This window comes from Coregonus clupeaformis, chromosome 5, assembly GCF_020615455.1.
Source record: "Coregonus clupeaformis isolate EN_2021a chromosome 5, ASM2061545v1, whole genome shotgun sequence".
Taxonomy (NCBI): domain Eukaryota; kingdom Metazoa; phylum Chordata; class Actinopteri; order Salmoniformes; family Salmonidae; genus Coregonus; species Coregonus clupeaformis.
The window spans coordinates 18113107-18137011 of record NC_059196.1 but is presented as its reverse complement, the minus strand read 5'-3'; the positions used below and the strand labels follow the sequence as shown (position 1 = coordinate 18137011).

At 40.9% G+C, this 23905-nt stretch overlaps 1 protein-coding gene across 1 annotated transcript; it reads left to right on the top strand.

The window, feature by feature from the left end:
• Positions 1-1845: 1845 nt before the first annotated feature.
• Positions 1846-5278, top strand: LOC121563908 (homeobox protein otx5-like). Its single transcript, XM_041875531.2, has 3 exons — positions 1846-2101; positions 3355-3506; positions 3674-5278. Exons 1-3 carry the CDS (start codon positions 2005-2007, stop codon positions 4304-4306), a joined length of 882 nt encoding a protein of 293 aa, XP_041731465.2. The 5' UTR covers positions 1846-2004; the 3' UTR covers positions 4307-5278.
• The last annotated feature ends 18627 nt before the right edge of the window (positions 5279-23905 follow it).

The window sequence follows — 23905 nt, the reverse complement described above, 5'->3', positions numbered from 1 at the left end:
GCTTGATTATACATTTTTGGCCAATCTTAATGCTGCCTCTAACATTGTTTTACAGACGAAACTATCAATCAAACCATTTATAATTAAATGCGCAGAGGGACATGGGCTAACGAGTACAATTTAAATAGACTTCTGCAGTTTGCCTATAATAACTCATCCACTTATTTGGAATGAAATGCACCAAGAGACTATAAAAATTAATAGCTTTAAATTACAATCATGACCATAAAGTCATGATTGTAATTTTGATAGACAATAATAAGATGCACTGTTATCCCTGTTAATTATAATATTATAACAAATAACAGCATACCATTATTATTATTATTATTATTATTATTATTATTATTATTATTACTATTATTATTGTTGTTATCATTATTATGACTACAGAAAGACGAATAGTAAAAGAGGGAGTATGTCGGGGATCAGTAGGGGATTTAATAGAGAACAACGCGGCCTTTGTGTAGTTTTAATCCTGCTTGTACACCCACCCCACCCCCAGCCCCTTCCATCCCTTGAACTTCCTCACTCAGACTACATCGCCCAATTATTTATGTATTTTAAAAGCGGTGTAAAATTAATGAAATGTGCTCTCCCCAAACAAGTCAAGAGATTCGATACGGATGTACTCTTCTGATGGCTATCAAGCTTTCCCTGACAGTGCAGCACTGCTATTCAACTCCTAAAGGTCCTCTTCGTCTCCAGGAAAATGACTTGAACAGAGTTGCTAGCTTGTCCTTTTGTCTTTAACACACAAAACGTATAGGCTACTCAGAAATAATGAGGGGCACATCTATTTAATTTCACAATTTAACTTTCATGAATGAGTGTAACATTCCATTTTTTGTGGATTGGTAGGCTATGCAGTTACTGTACGTTTTTATTCAAAATTGTTATACCAATGTTTCCCCTTTTAACTCGAATGTGGACAAAGTAGATTCGAAAAATAACAGTGTGAATCATTTTGTCTCGTCAGTGTTCAATTTGGTTTGTGTCCACCTGTTGTTCTTTAGCCTACATATATCAAACTGTTGTTTTATTTGACTGGATGAATGTGCATGGTGTGCGGTGAAAAGAAACACAGGATAAAATCCAACAAAGTGCAAAGTGTGTGTGTGGAGAGAGAGAGAGAGAGAGAGAGAGAGAGAGAGAGAGAGAGAGAGAGAGAGAGAGAGAGAGAGAGAGAGAGAGAGAAGAGGGAGGGATCAGAGTCTACTCCGTGCAAGAACTTCACTCTAATTAGCCAACTTCTTTCTTGGTTCGCTCAGTTCCGCGTTCTCACCCTGGCTTATCGCCACTCACCGGAGGCACAACTTGATCCTCTTTGCTTCAACAGACAGGCTCGAGCTCAGTCCAGGGAACGCTAGATCTGACACGGGAAGAATAAGGAACCATACATTCCCTTCTTGACGCCGATGCGCACTTCGAAAGCGCACGTCTTGGATTCAAAGGTTTATCACGCTTAAAACTGTGATCATACCATTGGTTAGTGTGTTTAATTGTTGGTTTCAGGCTACTTTGTAAGTGAAATTGAAAAAATACACCTGCACCACAATACCTATTGAATAGCTCTGCTTTGAAACAGCTCGATCAACAGGTGTGAGGCAGGAGAGCAAGGAGTACCGGCGCCCTGCACCTGCACTCTTTACCGGCGAACACAGGCGCTTCTGTAGCCTCAAAACTTGGCAAAATACTGCAACAGGGTCAGCGACAAAAAAGAGAAAAACTAAACAAAAATCTGATCAACAGATATAAAGAAAAACAAGTGACAGAGAGAAAGAGAGGGAGGGACAGAGAGAGAGAGAGAGAGAGAGAGAGAGAGAGAGAGAGAGAGAGAGAGAGAGAGAGAGAGAGAGAGAGAGAGAGAGAGAGAGAGAGAGAGAGAGAGAGAGAGAGAGAGAGAGAGAGAGAGACACCCCCTGGAGAATAACAGAAGACCCGACCCCGGCCTGAGTGTAAGAGAGAGAGAGGGTGAGGGAGCGTTTTAAAGCCGGCACAGGCATGATGTCCTACATTAAGCAGCCTCATTACGCCGTGAACGGGTTAACTCTGTCTGGCCCGGGCATGGATCTACTACACTCTGCCGTCGGATACCCAAGTAAGTAATATTTTCAACTTTTTCATGTTTTAGAAATATTTGTCTCAACAATTGCACTTTATGGAGAAACTGGCGGAATTCAGCCTGAATTTCAAGCGGTACTGCTAACCTATCCATGCGCAACGAGTGCGTAAAAGGATCGGTGCACAACGAGCTCCCATTATGTTGTTTTCGTTCTTATTGTTAGACTTATGACAGCGAATTGTGCATAATATATCTTCATACTACGGACACCATATCTCATTCTTAGCTGAATTTCGAGGGTCATCATTGAACTACATTGTTTCAAATGGAAACGCCTTATGCGCACATACAAGAAACCTCCATATTTTCCCTGTTTGTCTTTTTAAAGATATGGGGAACGTCCATAGTAACTTGATTCAATGACCTAGGAGTAAAATGACAGCTTTAAAATGAGATGACCCATTTACTTGATGTGTAAGTGGTAGACCTAACAACTATTTGTATGAAACATGCTGCTGTTTTTGTTCAATGATTGATCCAGGGCCATGCGTTATGAACACCAGTCTAATTCACAAAGACCTGTAATTCTAGATATTTTAGGTTCCTGTCAGTTGTGAAATCAAAGTTTATAGATCTCTACCTTCCTGTGAAAAGATACATGTTTTATCAAGATACATTTCGTTCCCTTTATCAAACGTATTTTATTTCGTGTTTGTTTATGTTTTATAAAGCCACAGTGTATATCTGAATCAATGGATAATGTTAAATAGTCTTATTAAAGATAGGAAAACACTCGAACATTAAATAACACAAATGTTTTATAAAGGGAATGATATATTTTTACCAATATTAAAACAACTCGATTTTGAACTTTAGTATTGTTTTTCTAATGATGTAACAAACGAAACGACTTTTGGCTGAATGATCCACGATATTACATGTGAAGGCCAGAGCCATATATTTATTTTCTATAACATTGGAAACAAAGCGCCCCTGAATATACAATACATATTTTCGTAGAGAACATCATTTATGCCTCAGTATAACTACTTACTAGTAAAATTATATTACACGAATATACACGAATTCAATTTGAAATGAGACTAATTGACTTTAGACTATTATTGAATTTGGCAATTTGACAACAAGTGATTCACAGTTCGTTTTTTCGTTCTTTTTTTCTCATGTTCCATTTGAAAGCATGTTGGCCAAGGGGGAAAAGGTTCACAAAGCCAAATATATGATTAATTAACGAAATATAAGAAAAATAATATTTGTGTGTATTTTAGACATCCCCAGAAAGCAGCGTCGGGAAAGGACCACGTTCACGCGCGGGCAGTTGGACATCCTGGAGGCACTGTTTTCCAAAACGCGCTACCCCGACATCTTCATGAGGGAAGAAGTGGCCCTTAAGATCAACCTACCAGAGTCTCGTGTACAGGTAATAAACAGGATATATACTCTCATGCATAAATGCCCACTAGAATTGGTTAAATTATCTTGCAAAAATGAAAGTGTGGTTCAATTGTCTATTTACAAAACTTCAGTGATTGTTTTGCCAGACAGGACGCTGAGTTGTCTGAGAACTCACCATGTGCTCCTCCACAGGTATGGTTCAAGAACCGCCGTGCTAAATGCCGCCAGCAGGCGCAGCAGAGCACGGGCCAGTCTAAACCTCGTCCACCCAAGAAGAAGGCCTCTCCAGCCCGGGAGGCCAACTCTGAGGCCAATGCCAACACCAACGGGTCCTACAGTCCAGCACCCCCTCCCCCTGGCACCGCCATCACCCCCAGCTCCAGCAGTGCCAACGCGACTGTGTCCATTTGGAGCCCTGCCTCCATCTCTCCGCTGCCAGATCCCCTGTCAGCCTCCACCACGCCCTGCATGCAGCGCTCCTCTGCCTACCCCATGACCTACACCCAGGCCCCGGCCTACACCCAGAGCTACGCAGGCTCGTCCTCTTACTTCACTGGCCTGGACTGCAGCTCCTACCTGTCCCCCATGCACTCACAGCTCTCCGCCACCGGGGGCGCCCTCAGCCCCATCACCTCCATGGGCGGGCACCTCAGCCAGTCCCCTGCCTCTCTGTCCTCACAGGGCTACACAGCCGCCTCGCTGGGCTTCGGGGCTGTCGACTGCCTGGACTACAAGGACCAAGCTGCCTCCTGGAAACTCAACTTCAATGCAGCTGACTGCCTGGACTACAAAGACCAGAACTCCTGGAAGTTCCAGGTCTTGTAGGGGGGAGAAGGTAAGGAAGGGACCAGCCAGGAGAAGCTCCCATTCCATTCAGTGTTAAAGACTTGGACACATACATGGTCAACTAATCATTTCAGTCCATGAACTCATTGACTGAGAAAATGTCATTATTTTTTGTGTTATGGAAAGCAATGTGGAAGCAGATCCAATTATGTTTGGCTTTGTGATTTTTGGGAAGGTGACAAGAAATCTCTGATCACATCAATATTGTTAAATCAATGATATCCAATCAATACAGTTTATCAATGTGAGGATGCACAATCAATGGGACATTGAGGTAATAAAGTTATTCATATAGAAGTGATGACAAACAAATCGACAAGGAATACATACCACACTATTGAAAGCAATACCTGCAGAATGAAATTGAATACATTTATAACTTGATAATTAAATTTAGAAAAAAACTTCATCATTGACAAAGGTCCATTCTTGTATTCCATAATCAGGGTTTTGTGGACCAAATGAATAGAGATTGCAATTTGATGGAGATAATGAAAAATTGATTTAAAAAGAGGAGAAAAGAGAAAAAAGGAGATTAAAATATTGATTGCAATGGATCCCATTGGTCAGGTAGCTGATAGTAAATGACAAGTTGATTTCTGAACAAGATCTATCAATCCTTTAGTGGTCTTGTTGTGCTTAATGGTAACTGAAAACTAGAAAGGAAAAGTGGAATTCAACCCCCAAGATGGGTGGGCTGGCCTTGACTTTTGACCAAATTTGATCCAGTGGTTATTTTTATCATTACTTCAGAACAATTGAAAGTTGTGTACGTTTTAATGAAGAAAATGACTCTGCCTTGAATTTGATATTGAACAAACAGAGGGAGTTCCAGCCATAGGTGAAGCCTGACTCCAATGTGGACAATGTTGTTTTCTTTTTCCCTCTGTCATTTGTTTAATGGTTTATTTTTGTTATGAAGTTGCTTTTCATATTTGGTGAACTGAGAGATCCTGGAGCCAAACAGACACACAGGCAGACACACAGACACCTACACATACATGCATGTGTTTCTCAATAAGCAAGAGGGGATGGGTAAAGCAAGGATAACATGGGCCTTTGGTACTGTCAAGTAGATACCATAGGCTATTGTTGTATCCTTTTCCCCAGTAGCTTTGAAGCGAGGGGACCCTCTGCAGACAGTGTGTTAGCGTGCAAGGGGGGTAAGGGAGGGTGGCTGAGTTAGGGCTATAGAGTTAGTAACAGACCTCTTGTCTTTGAGCACCAATCGTGGAAGGAATCACATCTGGGCCCAAGGCATTCTGGGATATGCAAGAATGACCAATGTGTAGCCTTTGCGTTCCTATCCAACTCTGTGTTTGCTTGGGGGGATTTGATGATTACATCACCAGTACTTAAATACAATATTTTCCCTTAATGACTTAACTAACCCTGTTGCCGAATATACTGTTACAATGAGATATTTGCAGGAGAGAAGACTCAACAGCAGAAAGGGAAGGGTCTGGCCATGATTGCGCTTCCCTTGCACAGAAAGCATGGAGCTTCTCTCAGTTGTTACCTGTAAAGGAGGGAGGGGTACCATTTTGTGTTGATGTATCATTTCATCTTTTTGTATTAGACTAAAACATATGATGTTTCTTTAAATTTGTGAGTCCTTTGAAGTAAAATTGTGGTAATTTGTTTGACGTTAATATTATCATTATTACTATAATTATTATTATTAATTCTACAGCTATTATGAATATTGCTATTATTCTGCTTATTTTGTTCTTTTTGTAAATATTAAACTTTACTTGAATATGCAATCATGTCTGGTACCAACAATGTGTTACACAGACACACCACGCAACTCTCACGCTTTTTTTTGCTTGCATAATAACCACGTGCATAAAAATGTGCCCAACACAGTAATAACCCAATCCTATCAGTGTGCAATGAACAGCAGCAGTCCAACTACATTGTACACTTTAGTGGCACTTAATCATCCAACCAATAAGAATGAAGCAACTGCTATTAAAATCGCAGGACTCTCCCAGATCACTTTCCCACTCTTACATGTGTTATCCTGTTGTATCCCTGTAAAGAGAGCAGGAGGTAAAGTATCTGTCGTACATACACAGAATGTGACGTCCGGGGACACTACTCTAATCCATGCAAAAGGTTGAGAGGGGAGATGTTGAGAGGAGAAAGAACAGGGTAGATGCAGATTATGCAGATTAGAAGTAGGCCTAAATATGTGGGGGCCCATTGGTGACCCTCCTAAAACAGAGACATGAGAGAGGTAGGGATTTGGATGGCTTTCATATATTTCCATGTGTTTTGTCAGCAAGGTCAGCTAGACCAGTGTTATTAAAATATCTGGGACCATATTCACAAAGCATCTCAGAGTAGGAGTGCTGATCTAGGATCAGGGTCCTTCCTCTCCATATAATATAATTAATTATTATCTAAAAGACCAAACCAATCCTAGATCAGCACTCTTACTCAGACTATTTCTGAATATGAGCCCTGGTGATTGAGCCTAAATAAAATGTTGTATAACCATCTAGAAGACTAATTCTGTACCTGTTTTATGAGTCCATTGTGATATTTGTTGATTTGTATAAAAATTCTTCCACACTATCAACTGAGTATAGCATTGACATATTTAGGCCGTCATTGTAAATAAGAATTTGTTCTTAACTGACTTGCCTAGTTAAATAAAGGTTAAATAAAAAATAAAATAAAAATGTGGGTGAAAGTTTGTTTTAGGACTGTAATGGCACAGCATCTCTGTTCAGATGAAAATCTCATTGGTGAATAATATTCTTGCTCAGTACATCTTTCAGTTTCAACATGATGTCCACAGAGGGAGTTACATAGATTTAATATATACAGTTGAAGTTGGAAGTTTACGTACACCTTAGCCAAATACATTTAAACTCAGTTTTTCACAATTCCTGACATTTAATCCTAGTACAGATTCCCTGTTTTAGGTCAGTTAGGATCACCACTTTATTTTAAGAATGTGAAATGTCAGAATAATAGTAGAGAGAATTATTTATTTCAGCTTTTATTTCTTTCATCACATACCCAGTGGGTCAGAAGTTTACATACACTCAATTAGTATTTGGTAGCATTGCCTTTAAATTGTTTAACTTGGGTCAAACGTTTCGGGTAGCCTTCCACAAGCTTCCCACAATAAGTTTGGTGAATTTTGGCCCATTCCTCCTAACAGAGCTGGTGTAACTGAGTCAGGTTTCTAGGCCTCCTTGCTCGCACACGCTTTTTCAGTTCTGCCCACACATTTTCTATAGGATTGAGGTCAGGGCTTTGTGATGGCCACTCCAATACCTTGACATTGTTGTCCTTAAGCCATTTTGCCACAACTTTGGAAGTATGCTTGGGGTCATTGTCCATTTGGAAGACCCATTTGCGACCAAGCTTTAACTTCCTGACTGATGTCTTGAGATGTTGCTTCAATAAATCCACATAATTTTCCTTCCTCATGATGCCATCTATTTTGTGAAGTGCACCAGTCCCTCCAGCAGCAAAGCACCCCCACGGCATGATGCTGCCACCCCTGTGCTTCACGGTTGGGATGGTGTTCTTCGGCTTGCAAGCAGCCCTCTTTTTCCTCCAAACATAAGGATGGTCATTATGGCCAAACAGTTCTATTTTGGTTTCATCAGACCAGAGGACATTTCTCCAAAAAGTAAGATCTTTGTCCCCATGTGCAGTTGCAAACCGTAGTCTGGCTTTTTTATGGCGGTTTTGAAGCAGTGGCTTCTTCCTTGCTGAGCGGCCTTTCAGTTTATGTCGATATAGGACTCGTTTTACTGTGGATATAGATACGTTTGTACCTGTTTCCTCCAGCATCTTCACAAGGTCCTTTGCTGTTGTTCTGGGATTGATTTGCACTTTTCGCACCAAAGTACGTTAATCTCTATGAGACAGAGCGCGTCTCCTTCCTGAGCGGTATGATGGCTGCGTGGTCCCATGGTGTTTATACTTGCGTACTATTGTTTGTACAGATGAACGTGGTACCTTCAGGCGTTTGGAAATTGCTCCCAAGGATGAACCAGACTTGTGGAGGTCTACATTTGTTTTCTGAGGTCTTGGCTGATTTCTTTTGATTTTCCCATGATGTCAAGCAAAAAGGCACTGAGTTTGAAGGTAGGGCTTGAAATACATCCACAGGTACACCTCCAATTGACTCAAATTATGTCAATTAGCCTATCAGAAGCTTCTAAAGCCATGACATCATTTTCTGGAATTTTCCAAGCTATTTAAAGGCACAGTCAACATAGTGTATGTAAACTTCTGATCCACTGGAATTGTGATACAGTGAATTATAAGTGAAATAATCTGTCTGTAAACAATTGTTGGAATAATTACTTGTGTTATGCACAAAGTAGATGTCCTAACTGACTTGCCAAAACTATAGTTTGTTAACAAGAAATTTGTGGAGTGGTTGAAAAACAAGTTTTAATGACTTCAACCTAATGGTATGTAAACTTCCGACTTCAACTGTATATATATATATATACATACAGTACCAGCCAAAAGTTTGGACACCTACTCATTCAGGGTTTTTCTTTATTTTTACTATTTTTTACATTGTAGAATAGAACAGCTCAAATAAGCAAATAGAAATGACAGTCCATCATTACTTTAAGACATGAAGGTCAGTCAATACGGAAAATTTCAAGAACTTTGAAAGTTTCTTCAAGTGTAGTCGCAAAAACCGTCAAACGCTATGATTAAACTGGCTCTCATGAGGACCGCCACAGGAATGGAATACCCAGAGTTACCTCTGCTGCAGAGGATAACTTCATTAGAGTTACCAGCCTCAGAAATTGCAGCCCAAATAAATGCTTCACAGAGTTCAAGTCACAGACACATCTCAGCATCAACTGTTCAGAGGGGACTGTGTGAATGAATCAGGCCTACATGGTCGAATTGCTGCAAATAAACCACTACTAAAGGACACCAATAAGAAGAAGAGACCTGCTTGGGCCAAGAAACACGAGCAATGGACATTGGACCGGTGGAAATGTGTCCTTTGGTCTGGAGTCCAAATTTGAGATTTTTGTTTCCGACAGCCGTGTCTTTGTGAGACGCGGTGTGGGTGAACGGATGATCTCTGCATGTGTAGTTCCCACCATAAAACATGGAGGAGGAGGTGTTATGGTGTGGGGGTGCTTTGCTGGTGACACTGTCTGTGATTTATTTAGAATTCAAGGCACACTTAACCAGCATGGCTACCACAGCATTCTGCAGCGATACACCATCCCATCTGGTTTGGGCTTAGTGGGACTATCATTTCTTTTTCAACAGGACAATGACCCAACACACCTCCAGGCTGTGTAAGGGCTATTTTACCAAGAAGGAGAGTGATGGAGTGCTGCATCAGATGACCTGACCTCCAGAATCCCCCGACCTCAACCCAATTGAGATGGTTTGGGATGAGTCGGACAGCAGAGTGAAGGAAAAGCAGCCAACAAGTGCTCAGCATATGTGGGAACTCCTTCAAGACTGTTGTAAAACCATTCCAGGTGAAGCTGTTTGAGAGAATGCCAAGAGTGTGCAAAGCTGTCATCAAGGCAAAGGGTGGCTATTTGAAAAATCTCAAATCTCAAATATATTTTGATTTTTTTGGTTAATACATGATTCCATATGTGTTATTTCATAGTTTTGATATCTTCACTATTATTCTACAATGTAAAAAATAGTGAATGAGTAGGTGTGTCCAAACTTTTGACTGGTAGTGTATATATATTTTTGAAGGAACTCAGTCCAGCTTTCAACTTACTCTTGAAAGTTGTAATAGGAGAACGCACAAGGTGCAATTTCGAAATTGGGTAGTGCATCATCAGTTTTCCTCTTGTCATGTCAGTCATTGCAGACCTTAGAGAGTTATTTATAACTTGTCATAAATGTCCAGATCAACTAGCCCATGTCAGCTAACATTTTGTAGCTAGGTTTCCTAGCCCATAGATGTTGTTGTAATGTTTGAGTCACTCAACTATCACATGAACACACATAAGACATGGCAATATGTGTAGAATAGCAGAAAATGAGTTTTAAAATAGCAACATTTTTACTGCACCCCATGAAAAAATGTGTAGAATGGCAGGAAATAAGCTTTAAACCTGCAAAATATTCTCTCTGTCAACAAGAAGGGTGTGAACAGTTTGTGTCATGGACAATGCTGGAAGTGGGGCCTGAGTGAAAAAAATGTGGGAACCCCTGACATAGATGGTAAGGATACCCACAAGATAGTCCAGATTAGGAAAGAAGATATCTAGTCAGTTGCACAACTGAATGCATCATCTGAATCAGAGAGGTGAGTGGGGCTGCTTTATTCGACATCATCGGCACAGTTGTTGGTTAACTGCCTTCCTCAAGGGCAGAAAGGCTGATTTTCCACCTTGCCAGCTCGGGGATTCAAACCAGTGATCTTTTGGTTACTGGCCAAACGCTCTTAACCGCTAGGGTACCTGCCACCCCTGTATTAACTTACGCGTCTATAGTCAGGGAGCAGAGAGATGATAGGAAAAACAGGAGAGAGGAATAGAGAGAGGGATAAAGAGATATGAGAAATGAGAAATGAGGCAGGAGAGAGAGATGAAAAGAAAGGAGAGGGATAAGAGATGAGAAAGAGGAGTAGAGCGATGGAGGAAACAGATGAGAGGACCGGAACCTCCCCCATGGTAATCCCTGGGAGCAGCATATGGACTAGTAAAGGACAGACACAGAGTGGGACAGAGCAGGAGACACAGATACACTTAGGACTTAAAAATATGATTCATTTCTTTGCCTCTAATCCCTGGCAAACAAGCTGGCCACCGGGATGTTCTGTAAATACTGTAATCATCCTACGGCCAGGCCGGCGGCCCTGCGAGATGTAGCCCGCCCTACAGTCCAATTTCCTCTTAATCGATTCCTAATCCCAACAACCCCCCTCCCCCCCACGAGTCCATCCCGACATTCTGCACAAGGGGGGTGGGTGGGTTGTAAGGAATAAAAGTAAATGAAAAAGAAATCACATTTCCCAATTCTGTTCTGTCCGAGGCATAGTTTCATAGAGATTAATTGGCGTCACGTAAGAGTTGAGTTGGGGGGACCATTGTTTGTGAGAACATGAAGGCATGTAGGACGCTTGGGTTCTCTGGCTCTGGGTTCCAGACTGGGTTCTAGACTGCTCTCTGGGATAGGTTGGACGGAACTAGAAGGTGTGTGGGGGGAGTAAAGGTAAATTAATTAACTCCATTGTGTCCTCCTCCCAGAGTGCAAAGAACCTTGGCGTGACCCTGGACAACACCCTGTCGTTCTCTGCTAACATCAAAGCGGTGACCCGATCCTGCAGGTTCATGCTCTACAACATTTGCAGAGTACGACCCTACCTTACACAGAAAGCGGCAAATGTCCTAATCCAGGCACTTGTCATCTCCCGTCTGGATTACTGCAACTCGCTGTTGGCTGGGCTCCCTGCCTGTGCCATTAAACCCCTACAACTTATCCAGAACGCTGCAGCCCATCTGGTGTTCAACCTTCCCAAGTTCTCTCATGTCACCCCGCTCCTCCGCACACTCCACTGGCTTCCAGTTGAAGCTCGCATCTACTACAAAACCATGGTGCTTGCTTACGGAGCTGTGAGGGGAACGGCACCTCCTTACCTTCAGGCTCTGATCAGACCCTACACCCAAACGAGTGCACTACGTTCATCCACCTCTGGCCTGCTAGCCCCCCTACCTCTACAGAAGCACAGTTCCTGCTCTGGCACCCCAATGGTGGAACAAGCTCCCCCACGACGCCAGGACAGCGGAGTCACTGACCACCTCCGGTAACACTTGAAACCCTACCTCTTTAAGGAATACCTGGAATAGTATAACAGTAATCCTTCTAAAAAAAAGGGGGTGGTTGTCCCACTGGCTATCCTAAGTTGAATGCACCAATTTGTAAGTCGCTCTGGATAAGAGCATCTGCTCTTAAATGTAAATGTTAAATGTAAATTAAAATAACATTTCCCAGTTATGCTCTGTTCTGCTCAGAGGCATAGTTTCACAGAGATAAACTGGCGCCACATAAGAGATGGGTGGGGGGACCATTGTTTGTGAGAACGGGGTGGCATGCTGCTCTCTGGGATAGGTTGGATGGAACTAGAAGATGGTTCTTTATCTACAATCGTTTGTCATTTATTGTTGGTTGAGACAACTGGGAGGTTATGTGAACAGAAAGGAGCCATTCAAAGGATACTGGATACCACGTTTTGTTTGTAAATCAAGCTAACTAAAAGTAAATTCCAATTCTATGGGTGCAAAATTAATTTATTGAAAGGAAGAAAATCCATAGAATTTGTTCATTTCATGAAAGTAAAGTTTTAATAGTTTTTTTTTCCAAATAAAAGAGGAAGAAGGCGCGGCCTCCCGAGTGGCGCAGCGGTCTAAGGCACTGCAGTGCTTGAGGTGTCACTACATATCCGGGTTCTGATCCCGGGCTGTGTTGCAGCCGGCCGCGACCAGGAGACCCATAAGGCGATGCACAATTGGCTCCGCGTCGTCCCGGTTTGGCCGGCCGGGATGTCCTTGTCGTATCGCGTTCTACCAACTCCTGTGGCGGGCCAGGCACATGCACGCTGACACGGTCGCCAGATGTATGGTGTTTCCTCCGACACATTGGTGCGGCTGGCTTCCGGGTTTAGCGAGCAGTGTGTCAAGAAGTAGTGCGGCTTGACAGGGTCGTGTTTCGGAGGACGCATGGCTCTCGACCATCGCCTCTCCGGAGCCGTACGAGAGTTGCAGTGACGGGACAAGACTGTAACTACCACTTGGACATCACGAAAAAGGAGTAAAAATAAAATAATACAAGAGGAAGAAGACAGACGCTGAGAGAGAAAGTGTCACTCCCGCTCCCCCTCTCCAGCGCGTGACGTCGCCGGTCTACTAACCACCGGTCCTGGCAACCCATCCTTACGCACACCTGCAACCTTCATTACGCACACCTGGACTTCATCACCTCCCTGATTACTTCCCCTTCATATAGCGTTGTTATCACCCACCAGGCAATATTGCCCGGACTCCCATGTTTAGACGCTTTTCTTGTTTTGTATCGTTCAATGTTCTTCGTCATTAAACTCACTAACTGCACTTGCTTCCTGACTCCCTGCGTCTATATTACATAAAGTTACAGATGGTTTTAAATACCATCTGTGATAGTTTACAATCCCCAAAAGCCTGTATTCTCTATGACATAAACCCTAATCCTAATATGCTATTGGTTGTAAATTTACATCTAAATATTACCAATCTTAACAAATAGCTTATGTCTATCCCTGTCAAGCTCTATATGCCATTTACTGTATTTCTCTTCAATCCACCAAATGGCGTCATGGATGTCCATTTCAATCTTTAATGGTGTCTAATATTGATAATGGTTTTGATATGACAAGGCTGAAAACATAGTAGTAATAGAACTACAGTATGAATGTAATCATATTCGATCATTATCACTGTGATTACTGTTAATTCCATCATATTGCAGATTCAGTGCCTCTTTTTATATTGTGAAGATACACTTTTATAAAGATGCTTTTAATGTTTGATTTCAATGTACAGTACGATTTAAATTAGCTATCTTCTTTTTTCATTTCTCCTTCCTTTTGTTTTTGTTTCTTTGTTAGTACTTTTATTTTATGACATGAAGCACTTTGTTACTTGTATTAATTAGTGCTATACAAATAAAGTTATTCTTATTTTTATTTATATGAAAATGTTCTGTTATTATTATTGTCATGATTTATCTAAGATAGAGTTTTAACAGGAATGACTCACTCCATAATTCCTTTTAAGGGTATGTACAGTATGCTCAATTGAATTTAGTGTAGTAATAAGATCAGTATTATGGTTAGGCTTATCACTGGATCAACACTTGACTGACAATCATGTTATATACTTTTACTAAGTCAATACTGGGGCTTAAAGTTTAACACCTAGTTATTATTGAGAGTAAAAGTCAGTGTTTGGATACAAGATTATTGTTAATGTCTTGGATTGAGATTATTGTCAGGATTAGATTTGTTTATGAGAGAAGTCCGATTTTGGTGTAGTCAGGGTTGGAGGAGGGAGGGAAAGGGGGTGGGTCAGCCTTAGAATTAGGGTTAAATTGAAGTAAAACTAACTAGGGGATTCTGGTTCCTTCTCTGACTTGGAGAGAAGTCTCATACAGGAGCACTAGGTCAACCTGCTCTGATGTCTGTTAGTAAACATGTCCATTATCACCCTTAGTCCCCCTCTCCCATCCTGTCCCTCTGTCCTGTCCTGTCCTGTGTCCATGTGCCCACATGTCCACACTTCTTCTCACCTCTCCTTGCACTTTGTTATTTTTACTGATCTAATTTAGAGAATGTCCCAATCCTCTTAGTGTCTTGCCCATTCAGCGCTTCTCTAAGTGAATTAGACAGGATTACAGTCTCTCTCTCTCTCTTCCTCCTCCTATCTCTTTCTCTCTTCTCTTTGGTGTCACTGTCTCGCCAGCCTTTCTTCCTCTACATCTCCATGTAAATTGCTGTCTTGACATCTTTCTCTCTGCTGGCAGGATTACTGTCGTTCTCTCTCCAGATGACAAATTGGTTCCAACATTACCCATTACAACTGCCCTCGAAGCCCAGTGCATCCTGGGAAAAAGAAACTTTAATTAAACTTGGACCTGTAGTACATAAAAATCTATTTGAGAAAAAAAACTACACACAGAATATCTGAAAATTACAGTAAAATACTTTCCATCACTATCATGTTTTCACACAGTATAGTGTTTTCTGGGTCTTCAAGGCAATGCTGGCAGTATTTGGAGTGCGACTTCTTCCAGTAGCCGGTCCCAGTCCTGTCAGGCCCTGCTGTGCCGGTCTCTCACAGATTCATCTGGAGAGTCTAGCTCAGAGGAATTCACTGGGTTATAGTAACTAGTCCTAGTCCGTTTAGGATTTCTACCTCACCTAAATGATACATCTGACAACATATCGCAGATAGTGACTTCTGTTATGAACCTGTCTTTGTTATAGATTTAGACTGCTGTTATGAACCTGTCTTTGTTATAGATTCAGACTGCTGGTATGAACCTGTCTTTGTTATAGATTCAGACTGCTGTTATGAACCTCTCTTTGTTATAGATTTAGACTGCTGTTATGAACCTGTCTTTTTTATAGACTGCTGTTATGAGCCTGTCTTTGCTATAGATTCAGACTGCTGGTATGAACCTGTCTTTGTTATAGATTCAGACTGCTGTTATGAACCTGTCTTTGTTATAGATTCAGACTGCTGGTATGAACCTGTCTTTCTTATAGATTCAGACTGCTGGTATGAACCTGTCTTTGTTATAGATTCAGACTGCTGGTATGAACCTGTCTTTGTTATAGATTCAGACTGCTGTTATGAACCTGTCTTTGTTATAGATTCAGACTGCTGTTATGAACCTGTCTTTGTTATAGATTCAGACTGCTGTTATGAACCTGTTTTTGTTATAGATTCAGACTGCTGTTATGAACCTGTCTTTGTTATAGATTCAGACTGCTGTTATGAACCTGTTTTTGTTATAGACTGCTGTTATGAACCTGTCTTTGTTATAGATTCAGACTGCTGTTACGAACCTGTCTTTGTTAAAGATTTAGACTGCTGTTATGAACCTGTCTTTGTTATAGATTCAGACTGCTGTTATGAACCTGTCTTTGTTATAGATTCAGACTGCTGGTATGAACCTGTTTTTGTTATAGATTCAGACTGCTGGTATGAACCTGTTTTTGTTATAGATTCAGACTGCTGTTATGAACCTGTCTTTGTTATAGATTCAGACTGCTGTTACGAACCTGTCTTTGTTAAAGATTTAGACTGCTGTTATGAACCTGTCTTTGTTATAGATTCAGACTGCTGGTATGAACCTGTTTTTTTGTTATAGATTCAGACTGCTGGTATGAACCTGTCTTTGTTATAGATTCAGACTGCTGTTATGAACCTGTCTTTGTTATAGATTCAGACTGCTGTTATGAACCTGTTTTTGTTATAGACTGCTGTTATGAACCTGTCTTTGTTATAGATTCAGACTGCTGTTACGAACCTGTCTTTGTTAAAGATTTAGACTGCTGTTATGAACCTGTCTTTGTTATAGACTGCTGTTATGAACCTGTCTTTGTTATAGATTCAGACTGCTGTTACGAACCTGTCTTTGTTAAAGATTTAGACTGCTGTTATGAACCTGTCTTTGTTATAGATTCAGACTGCTGTTATGAACCTGTCTTTGTTATAGATTCAGACTGCTGGTATGAACCTGTTTTTGTTATAGATTCAGACTGCTGGTATGAACCTGTTTTTGTTATAGATTCAGACTGCTGTTATGAACCTGTCTTTGTTATAGATTCAGACTGCTGTTACGAACCTGTCTTTGTTAAAGATTTAGACTGCTGTTATGAACCTGTCTTTGTTATAGATTCAGACTGCTGGTATGAACCTGTTTTTGTTATAGATTCAGACTGCTGGTATGAACCTGTTTTTGTTATAGATTTAGACTGCTGGTATGAACCTGTTTTTGTTATAGATTTAGACTGCTGGTATGAATCTGTCTTTGTTATAGATTCAGACTGCTGTTATGAATCTGTCTTTGTTATAGATTCAGACTGCTGTTATGAACCTGTCTTTGTTATAGATTCAGACTGCTGGTATGAACCTGTCTTTGTTATAGATTCAGACTGCTGTTATGAACCTGTTTTTGTATAATTCAGACGCTTTTTGTTATAGATTCAGACTGCTGGTATGAACCTGTCTTTGTTATAGATTCAGACTGCTGTTATGAACCTGTCTTTGTTATAGATTCAGACTGCTGTTATGAACCTGTTTTTGTTATAGACTGCTGTTATGAACCTGTCTTTGTTATAGATTCAGACTGCTGTTACAAACCTGTCTTTGTTAAAGATTTAGACTGCTGTTATGAACCTGTCTTTGTTATAGATTCAGACTGCTGGTATGAACCTGTCTTTGTTATAGATTCAGACTGCTGTTATGAACCTCTCTTTGTTATAGATTTAGACTGCTGTTATGAACCTGTCTTTTTTATAGACTGCTGTTATGAGCCTGTCTTTGCTATAGATTCAGACTGCTGGTATGAACCTGTCTTTGTTATAGATTCAGACTGCTGTTATGAACCTGTCTTTGTTATAGATTCAGACTGCTGGTATGAACCTGTCTTTCTTATAGATTCAGACTGCTGGTATGAACCTGTCTTTGTTATAGATTCAGACTGCTGGTATGAACCTGTCTTTGTTATAGATTCAGACTGCTGTTATGAACCTGTCTTTGTTATAGATTCAGACTGCTGTTATGAACCTGTCTTTGTTATAGATTCAGACTGCTGTTATGAACCTGTTTTTGTTATAGATTCAGACTGCTGTTATGAACCTGTCTTTGTTATAGATTCAGACTGCTGTTATGAACCTGTTTTTGTTATAGACTGCTGTTATGAACCTGTCTTTGTTATAGATTCAGACTGCTGTTACGAACCTGTCTTTGTTAAAGATTTAGACTGCTGTTATGAACCTGTCTTTGTTATAGATTCAGACTGCTGTTATGAACCTGTCTTTGTTATAGATTCAGACTGCTGGTATGAACCTGTTTTTGTTATAGATTCAGACTGCTGGTATGAACCTGTTTTTGTTATAGATTCAGACTGCTGTTATGAACCTGTCTTTGTTATAGATTCAGACTGCTGTTACGAACCTGTCTTTGTTAAAGATTTAGACTGCTGTTATGAACCTGTCTTTGTTATAGATTCAGACTGCTGGTATGAACCTGTTTTTTTGTTATAGATTCAGACTGCTGGTATGAACCTGTCTTTGTTATAGATTCAGACTGCTGTTATGAACCTGTCTTTGTTATAGATTCAGACTGCTGTTATGAACCTGTTTTTGTTATAGACTGCTGTTATGAACCTGTCTTTGTTATAGATTCAGACTGCTGTTACGAACCTGTCTTTGTTAAAGATTTAGACTGCTGTTATGAACCTGTCTTTGTTATAGACTGCTGTTATGAACCTGTCTTTGTTATAGATTCAGACTGCTGTTACCGAACCTGTCTTTGTTAAAGATTTAGACTGCTGTTATGAACCTGTCTTTGTTATAGATTCAGACTGCTGTTATGAACCTGTCTTTGTTATAGATTCAGACTGCTGGTATGAACCTGTTTTTGTTATAGATTCAGACTGCTGGTATGAACCTGTTTTTGTTATAGATTCAGACTGCTGTTATGAACCTGTCTTTGTTATAGATTCAGACTGCTGTTACGAACCTGTCTTTGTTAAAGATTTAGACTGCTGTTATGAACCTGTCTTTGTTATAGATTCAGACTGCTGGTATGAACCTGTTTTTGTTATAGATTCAGACTGCTGGTATGAACCTGTTTTTGTTATAGATTTAGACTGCTGGTATGAACCTGTTTTTGTTATAGATTTAGACTGCTGGTATGAATCTGTCTTTGTTATAGATTCAGACTGCTGTTATGAATCTGTCTTTGTTATAGATTCAGACTGCTGTTATGAACCTGTCTTTGTTATAGATTCAGACTGCTGGTATGAACCTGTCTTTGTTATAGATTCAGACTGCTGTTATGAACCTGTTTTTGTTATAGATTCAGACTGCTGGTATGAACCTGTCTTTGTTATAGATTCAGACTGCTGTTATGAACCTGTCTTTGTTATAGATTCAGACTGCTGTTATGAACCTGTTTTTGTTATAGACTGCTGTTATGAACCTGTCTTTGTTATAGATTCAGACTGCTGTTACAAACCTGTCTTTGTTAAAGATTTAGACTGCTGTTATGAACCTGTCTTTGTTATAGATTCAGACTGCTGGTATGAACCTGTTTTTGTTATAGATTCAGACTGCTGTTATGAACCTGTTTTTGTTATAGACTGCTGTTATGAACCTGTCTTTGTTATAGATTCAGACTGCTGTTATGAACCTGTCTTTGTTATAGATTCAGACTGCTGGTATGAACCTGTCTTTGTTATAGATTCAGACTGCTGGTATGAACCTGTCTTTGTTATAGATTCAGACTGCTGTTATGAACCTGTCTTTGTTATAGATTCAGACTGCTGGTATGAACCTGTTTTTGTTATAGATTCAGACTGCTGTTATGAACCTGTTTTTGTTATAGATTCAGACTGCTGTTATGAACATGTGTCTATTTGTTATCTCCCAATGCGTGTTGATATGGTACTGTATGTACTAGTGAATGCTGTTAGGAAGCTGCTACCACTGACTGTTATCATCATCAACCATCAATAACAAATCTCCAGACATAATCTCCTGAGAGATGGAGGGAGGAATAGAGAGGGAGGGGAGAGAACAGTGCAACAAACAGGCGGAGGTGACTGTCCATATGGTTTGATAAACAAAAACAAAGTTATACAATGAATACATGAGTGAGTGGTCAACAGAGGAACAAAATAGACAAATAGAGACACAGTGAAGTGATCGCCACAACAGTCAACAACATATCCTTCCTCCTCACTTATGTCGCCATTAGAACACAATTATAAACCACTGCTATTTCTCAGATATTATCTATCCTCTGATAACAAATTATTGTTAGAACTCTAACAGAGTTTAACTGCATGGCCACACACAAACTACACTTCAACAAAAGTATGGAAATTGAATTTAAGATGCTTGCTTTGTACAATCCCCCTTTGTATGTTAAGCTCTCTACTGTACATTTTCTGGAATCTTATTTCTCTCTCCTTTCCCCTCTTCCCCTCTTTCTTGTTAATGCCACTCTCTCTCTCTGTACCCTCTGAACCCCCCTTCCTCCCTCCACTTCTCCATCACTTTCAGTAATTCCACTGCTCTCCCAGCATCCTAATCCTGTGCTGACCTCAATCCAGTGATGTAATGGGTCATGTGACGCTGGCGTGGGGAACAAGGGAGGTAAAGTTGGGAAACATGTCTTAATCTGTGCTGCCGGGACGCGGTGACCAATCATAGACGGCGAGGGGGGGTGGGGGGTGGACTTATTGCCATTAAGTTTCAAAATATCAGAGAGGACCTTTTGGAACTTCCAGTCAACATGTTTATTCATGATGACTCCAATGATTCCATGAGACTCATTGTGTCTGTGACAAGTGTCAGGGTTAGACAAACAAGTACAGACACGGTATTCAGAACCAGTGTTCTCCATTTATACAGCACTAGGAAAACAAAAATAATACTTTATGTGACAGACTCTTCACTAAGCATTACCCTACCAACACCAGTTTGTCCATCCTTTTGTGGATGTATTTCAACTACAGGAAACTGTTGGCAGAATACACAGAGAAAGTTACCAACTATACTAAGCTTGTCCTGTATAGGCTTATTGATCCGTTTTTGCCACACACCCGATCACAAATGGAGAAATGTTCCATAATGACTTACTGGTCAATTGGCACTTTGAATGGCATGAGATGACTGACTAGTCAAGCCATTATAAAAAAGAAAAACAGTTGCCAAGACAATATAATTGGATAGAGCAAATTCAGGCTAAGGTGGTGTGTGCACCTCAAACACATTCTCATGTTATAAAACTAGTCACAAACGATGGGCTGTCAATTCTATTAGACCAATGATGGCCATGTTGTATTTAGGTGCTATAACAACAGCAGTCAGTAGGGGGAGGCCTAGAGCAGAGAAGTCAATGACACAGTGAGGTTGTCACAGTGCAAGAAGAGAGAAAGAGAGAGAGAGAGAGAGAGAGAGAGAGAGAGAGAGAGAGAGAGAGAGAGAGAGAGAGAGAGAGAGAGAGAGAGAGAGAGAGAGAGAAAGAGCGAGAGAGCATGAGAGAGAGAGAGAGAGAGAGAGAGAGAGAGAGAGAGAGAGAGAGAGAAAGAGAGAGAAAGAGAGAGAGAAAAAGAGCGAGAGAGCATGAGAGAGAGCAGCTCTGAGTTTGTACAGGCTCCAGCTGAAACCTCTGGCACGTTTCCACCCCACTACCTCCCCTCTGGCCTGGCCTACTACTGGAACAGTGAGACCTGAGGAACACATGGACCTGGAGCCAGTGTGAGGGACAGTGTGAGGGCCAGTGTGAGAGTCCTGAACAATAAGGCCCTCACTCTGTTACTGTACTCATGTTCCAGCACATCTGCACATCCATGACCATATTCAATCAAACCCACAATAACAATGTTGACAGTGTATTTGTGCGCACGCACGCACACACACACACACACACACACACACACACACACACACACACGTACACACACGTGCACACACACATGTCTATTTTTTAATTGGAAGCTGTGAGGGGAGCCTACCTGATTGGTAGTATTAGTACAGTGAGGGAAAAAAGTATTTGATCCCCTGCTGATTTTGTACGTTTGCCCACTGACAAAGAAATGATCAGTCTATAATTTTAATGCTAGGTTTATTTGAACAGTGAGAGACAGAATAACAACAAAAAAATCCAGAAAAATGCATGTAAAAAATGTTATTAATTGATTTGCATTTTAATGAGGGAAATAAGTATTTGACCCCCTCTCAATCAGAAAGATTTCTGGCTCCCAGGTGCCTTTTATACAGGTAACGAGTTCAGATTAGGAGCACACTCTTAAAGGGAGTGCTCCTAATCTCAGCCTGTTACCAGTATAAAAGACACCTGTCCACAGAAGCAATCGATCAATCAGATTACAAACTCTCCACCATGGCCAAGACCAAAGAGCTCTCCAAGGATGTCAGGGACAAGATTATAGACCTACACAAGGCTGGAATGGGCTACAAGACCATCGCCAAGCAGCTTGGTGAGAAGGTGACAACAGTTGGTGCGATTATTCGCAAATGGAAGAAACATAAAAGAACTGTCAATCTCCCTCGGCCTGGTGCTCCATGCAAGATCTCACCTCGTGGAGTTGCAATGATCATGAGAACGGTGAGGAATCAGCCCAGAACTACACGGGAGGATCTTGTCAATGATCTCAAGGCAGCTGGGACCATAGTCACCAAGAAAACAATTGGTAACACACTACGCCGTGAAGGACTGAAATCCTGCAGCGCCCACAAGGTCCCCCTGCTCAAGAAAGCACATATACAGGGCTGTCTGAAGTTTGCCAATGAACATCTGAATGATTCAGAGGAGAACTGGTTGAAAGTGTTGTGGTCAGATGAGACCAAAATCGAGCTCTTTAGCATCAACTCAACTCGCCGTGTTTGGAGGAGGAGGAATGCTGCCTATGACCCCAAGAACACCACCCCCACTGTCAAACATGGAGGTGGAAACATTATGCTTTGGGGGTGTTTTTCTGCTAAGGGGACAGGACAACTTCACCGCATCAAAGGGACGATGGACAGGGCCATGTACCGTCAAATCTTGGGTGAGAACCTCCTTCCCTCAGCCAGGGCATTGAAAATGGGTCGTGGATGGGTATTTCAGCATGACAATGACCCAAAACACACGGCCAAGGAAACAATGGAGTGGCTCAAGAAGTAGCACATTAAGGTCCTGGAGTGGCCTAGCCAGTCTCCAGACCTTAATCCCATAGAAAATCTGTGGAGGGAGCTGAAGGTTCGAGTTGCCAAATGTCAGCCTCGAAACCTTAATGACTTGGAGAAGATCTGCAAAGAGGAGTGGAACAAAATCCCTCCTGAGATGTGTGCAAACCTGGTGGCCAACTACAAGAAACGTCTGACCTCTGTGATTGCCAACAAGGGTTTTGCCACCAAGTACAAAGTCATGTTTTGCAGAGGGGTCAAATCAAATCAATTAATAACATTTTTTACATGCATTTTTCTGGATTTTTTTGTTGTTATTCTGTCTCTCACTGTTCAAATAAACCTAGCATTAAAATTATAGACTGATCATGTCTTTGTCAGTGGGCAAACGTACAAAATCAGCAGGGGATCAAATACTTTTTTCCCTCACTGTAATAGTAGTAGTAGAAGTAGTAGTAGAAGTAGTAGTAGTAGTAGTAGTAGTAGTAGTAGTAGTAGTAGTAGTAGTTGTAGAAGTAGTAGTAATGGTAGTAGTAGGAGTAGTAATAGTAGTAGTAGTAGCAGTAGTAGTAGTTGTAATAGTAGTAGTAGTAGTAGTAGTAGTAGCAGTAATAGTAGTAGTAATAGTAGTAGTAGTAGTAGTAGTAGTAGTAGTAGTAGTAGTAGTAGTAGTAGTAGAAGTGATAGTAGTAGTAGTAGTGATAGTAGCAGTAGTAGTAGTAGTAGTAGTAATAGTAGTAGTAGTAGTAGTAGTAGTTGTTGTAGTAGTAGTAGTAGTAGTAGTAGTAGTAGTAGTAGTAGTAGTAGTAGTAGTAGTAGTAGTAGTAGTAGTAGTAGTAGTAGTAGTTTTAGTCTAAGGTGTCCAACACAAGACTGTAACACATACTTCCGATAGGGTTGTTGTGTCAGCATGTTTCCCGTAAACTAGACTGCTGTGTTTTAGTTTACTGCAGTCTATATCGTAGCATGCAGTAGAATCCTAAAATCTCAGAATACATTGAATGATAATTTCTCTGTATACTTTAGCCTCAACATGTTACATTTCAGTATAACCTTACCAGTAGCACTTCAGTATACTTGAGTGTGTGACATTTTAGTGTATATGTCAATACTCTCTGAACTATACTATAATT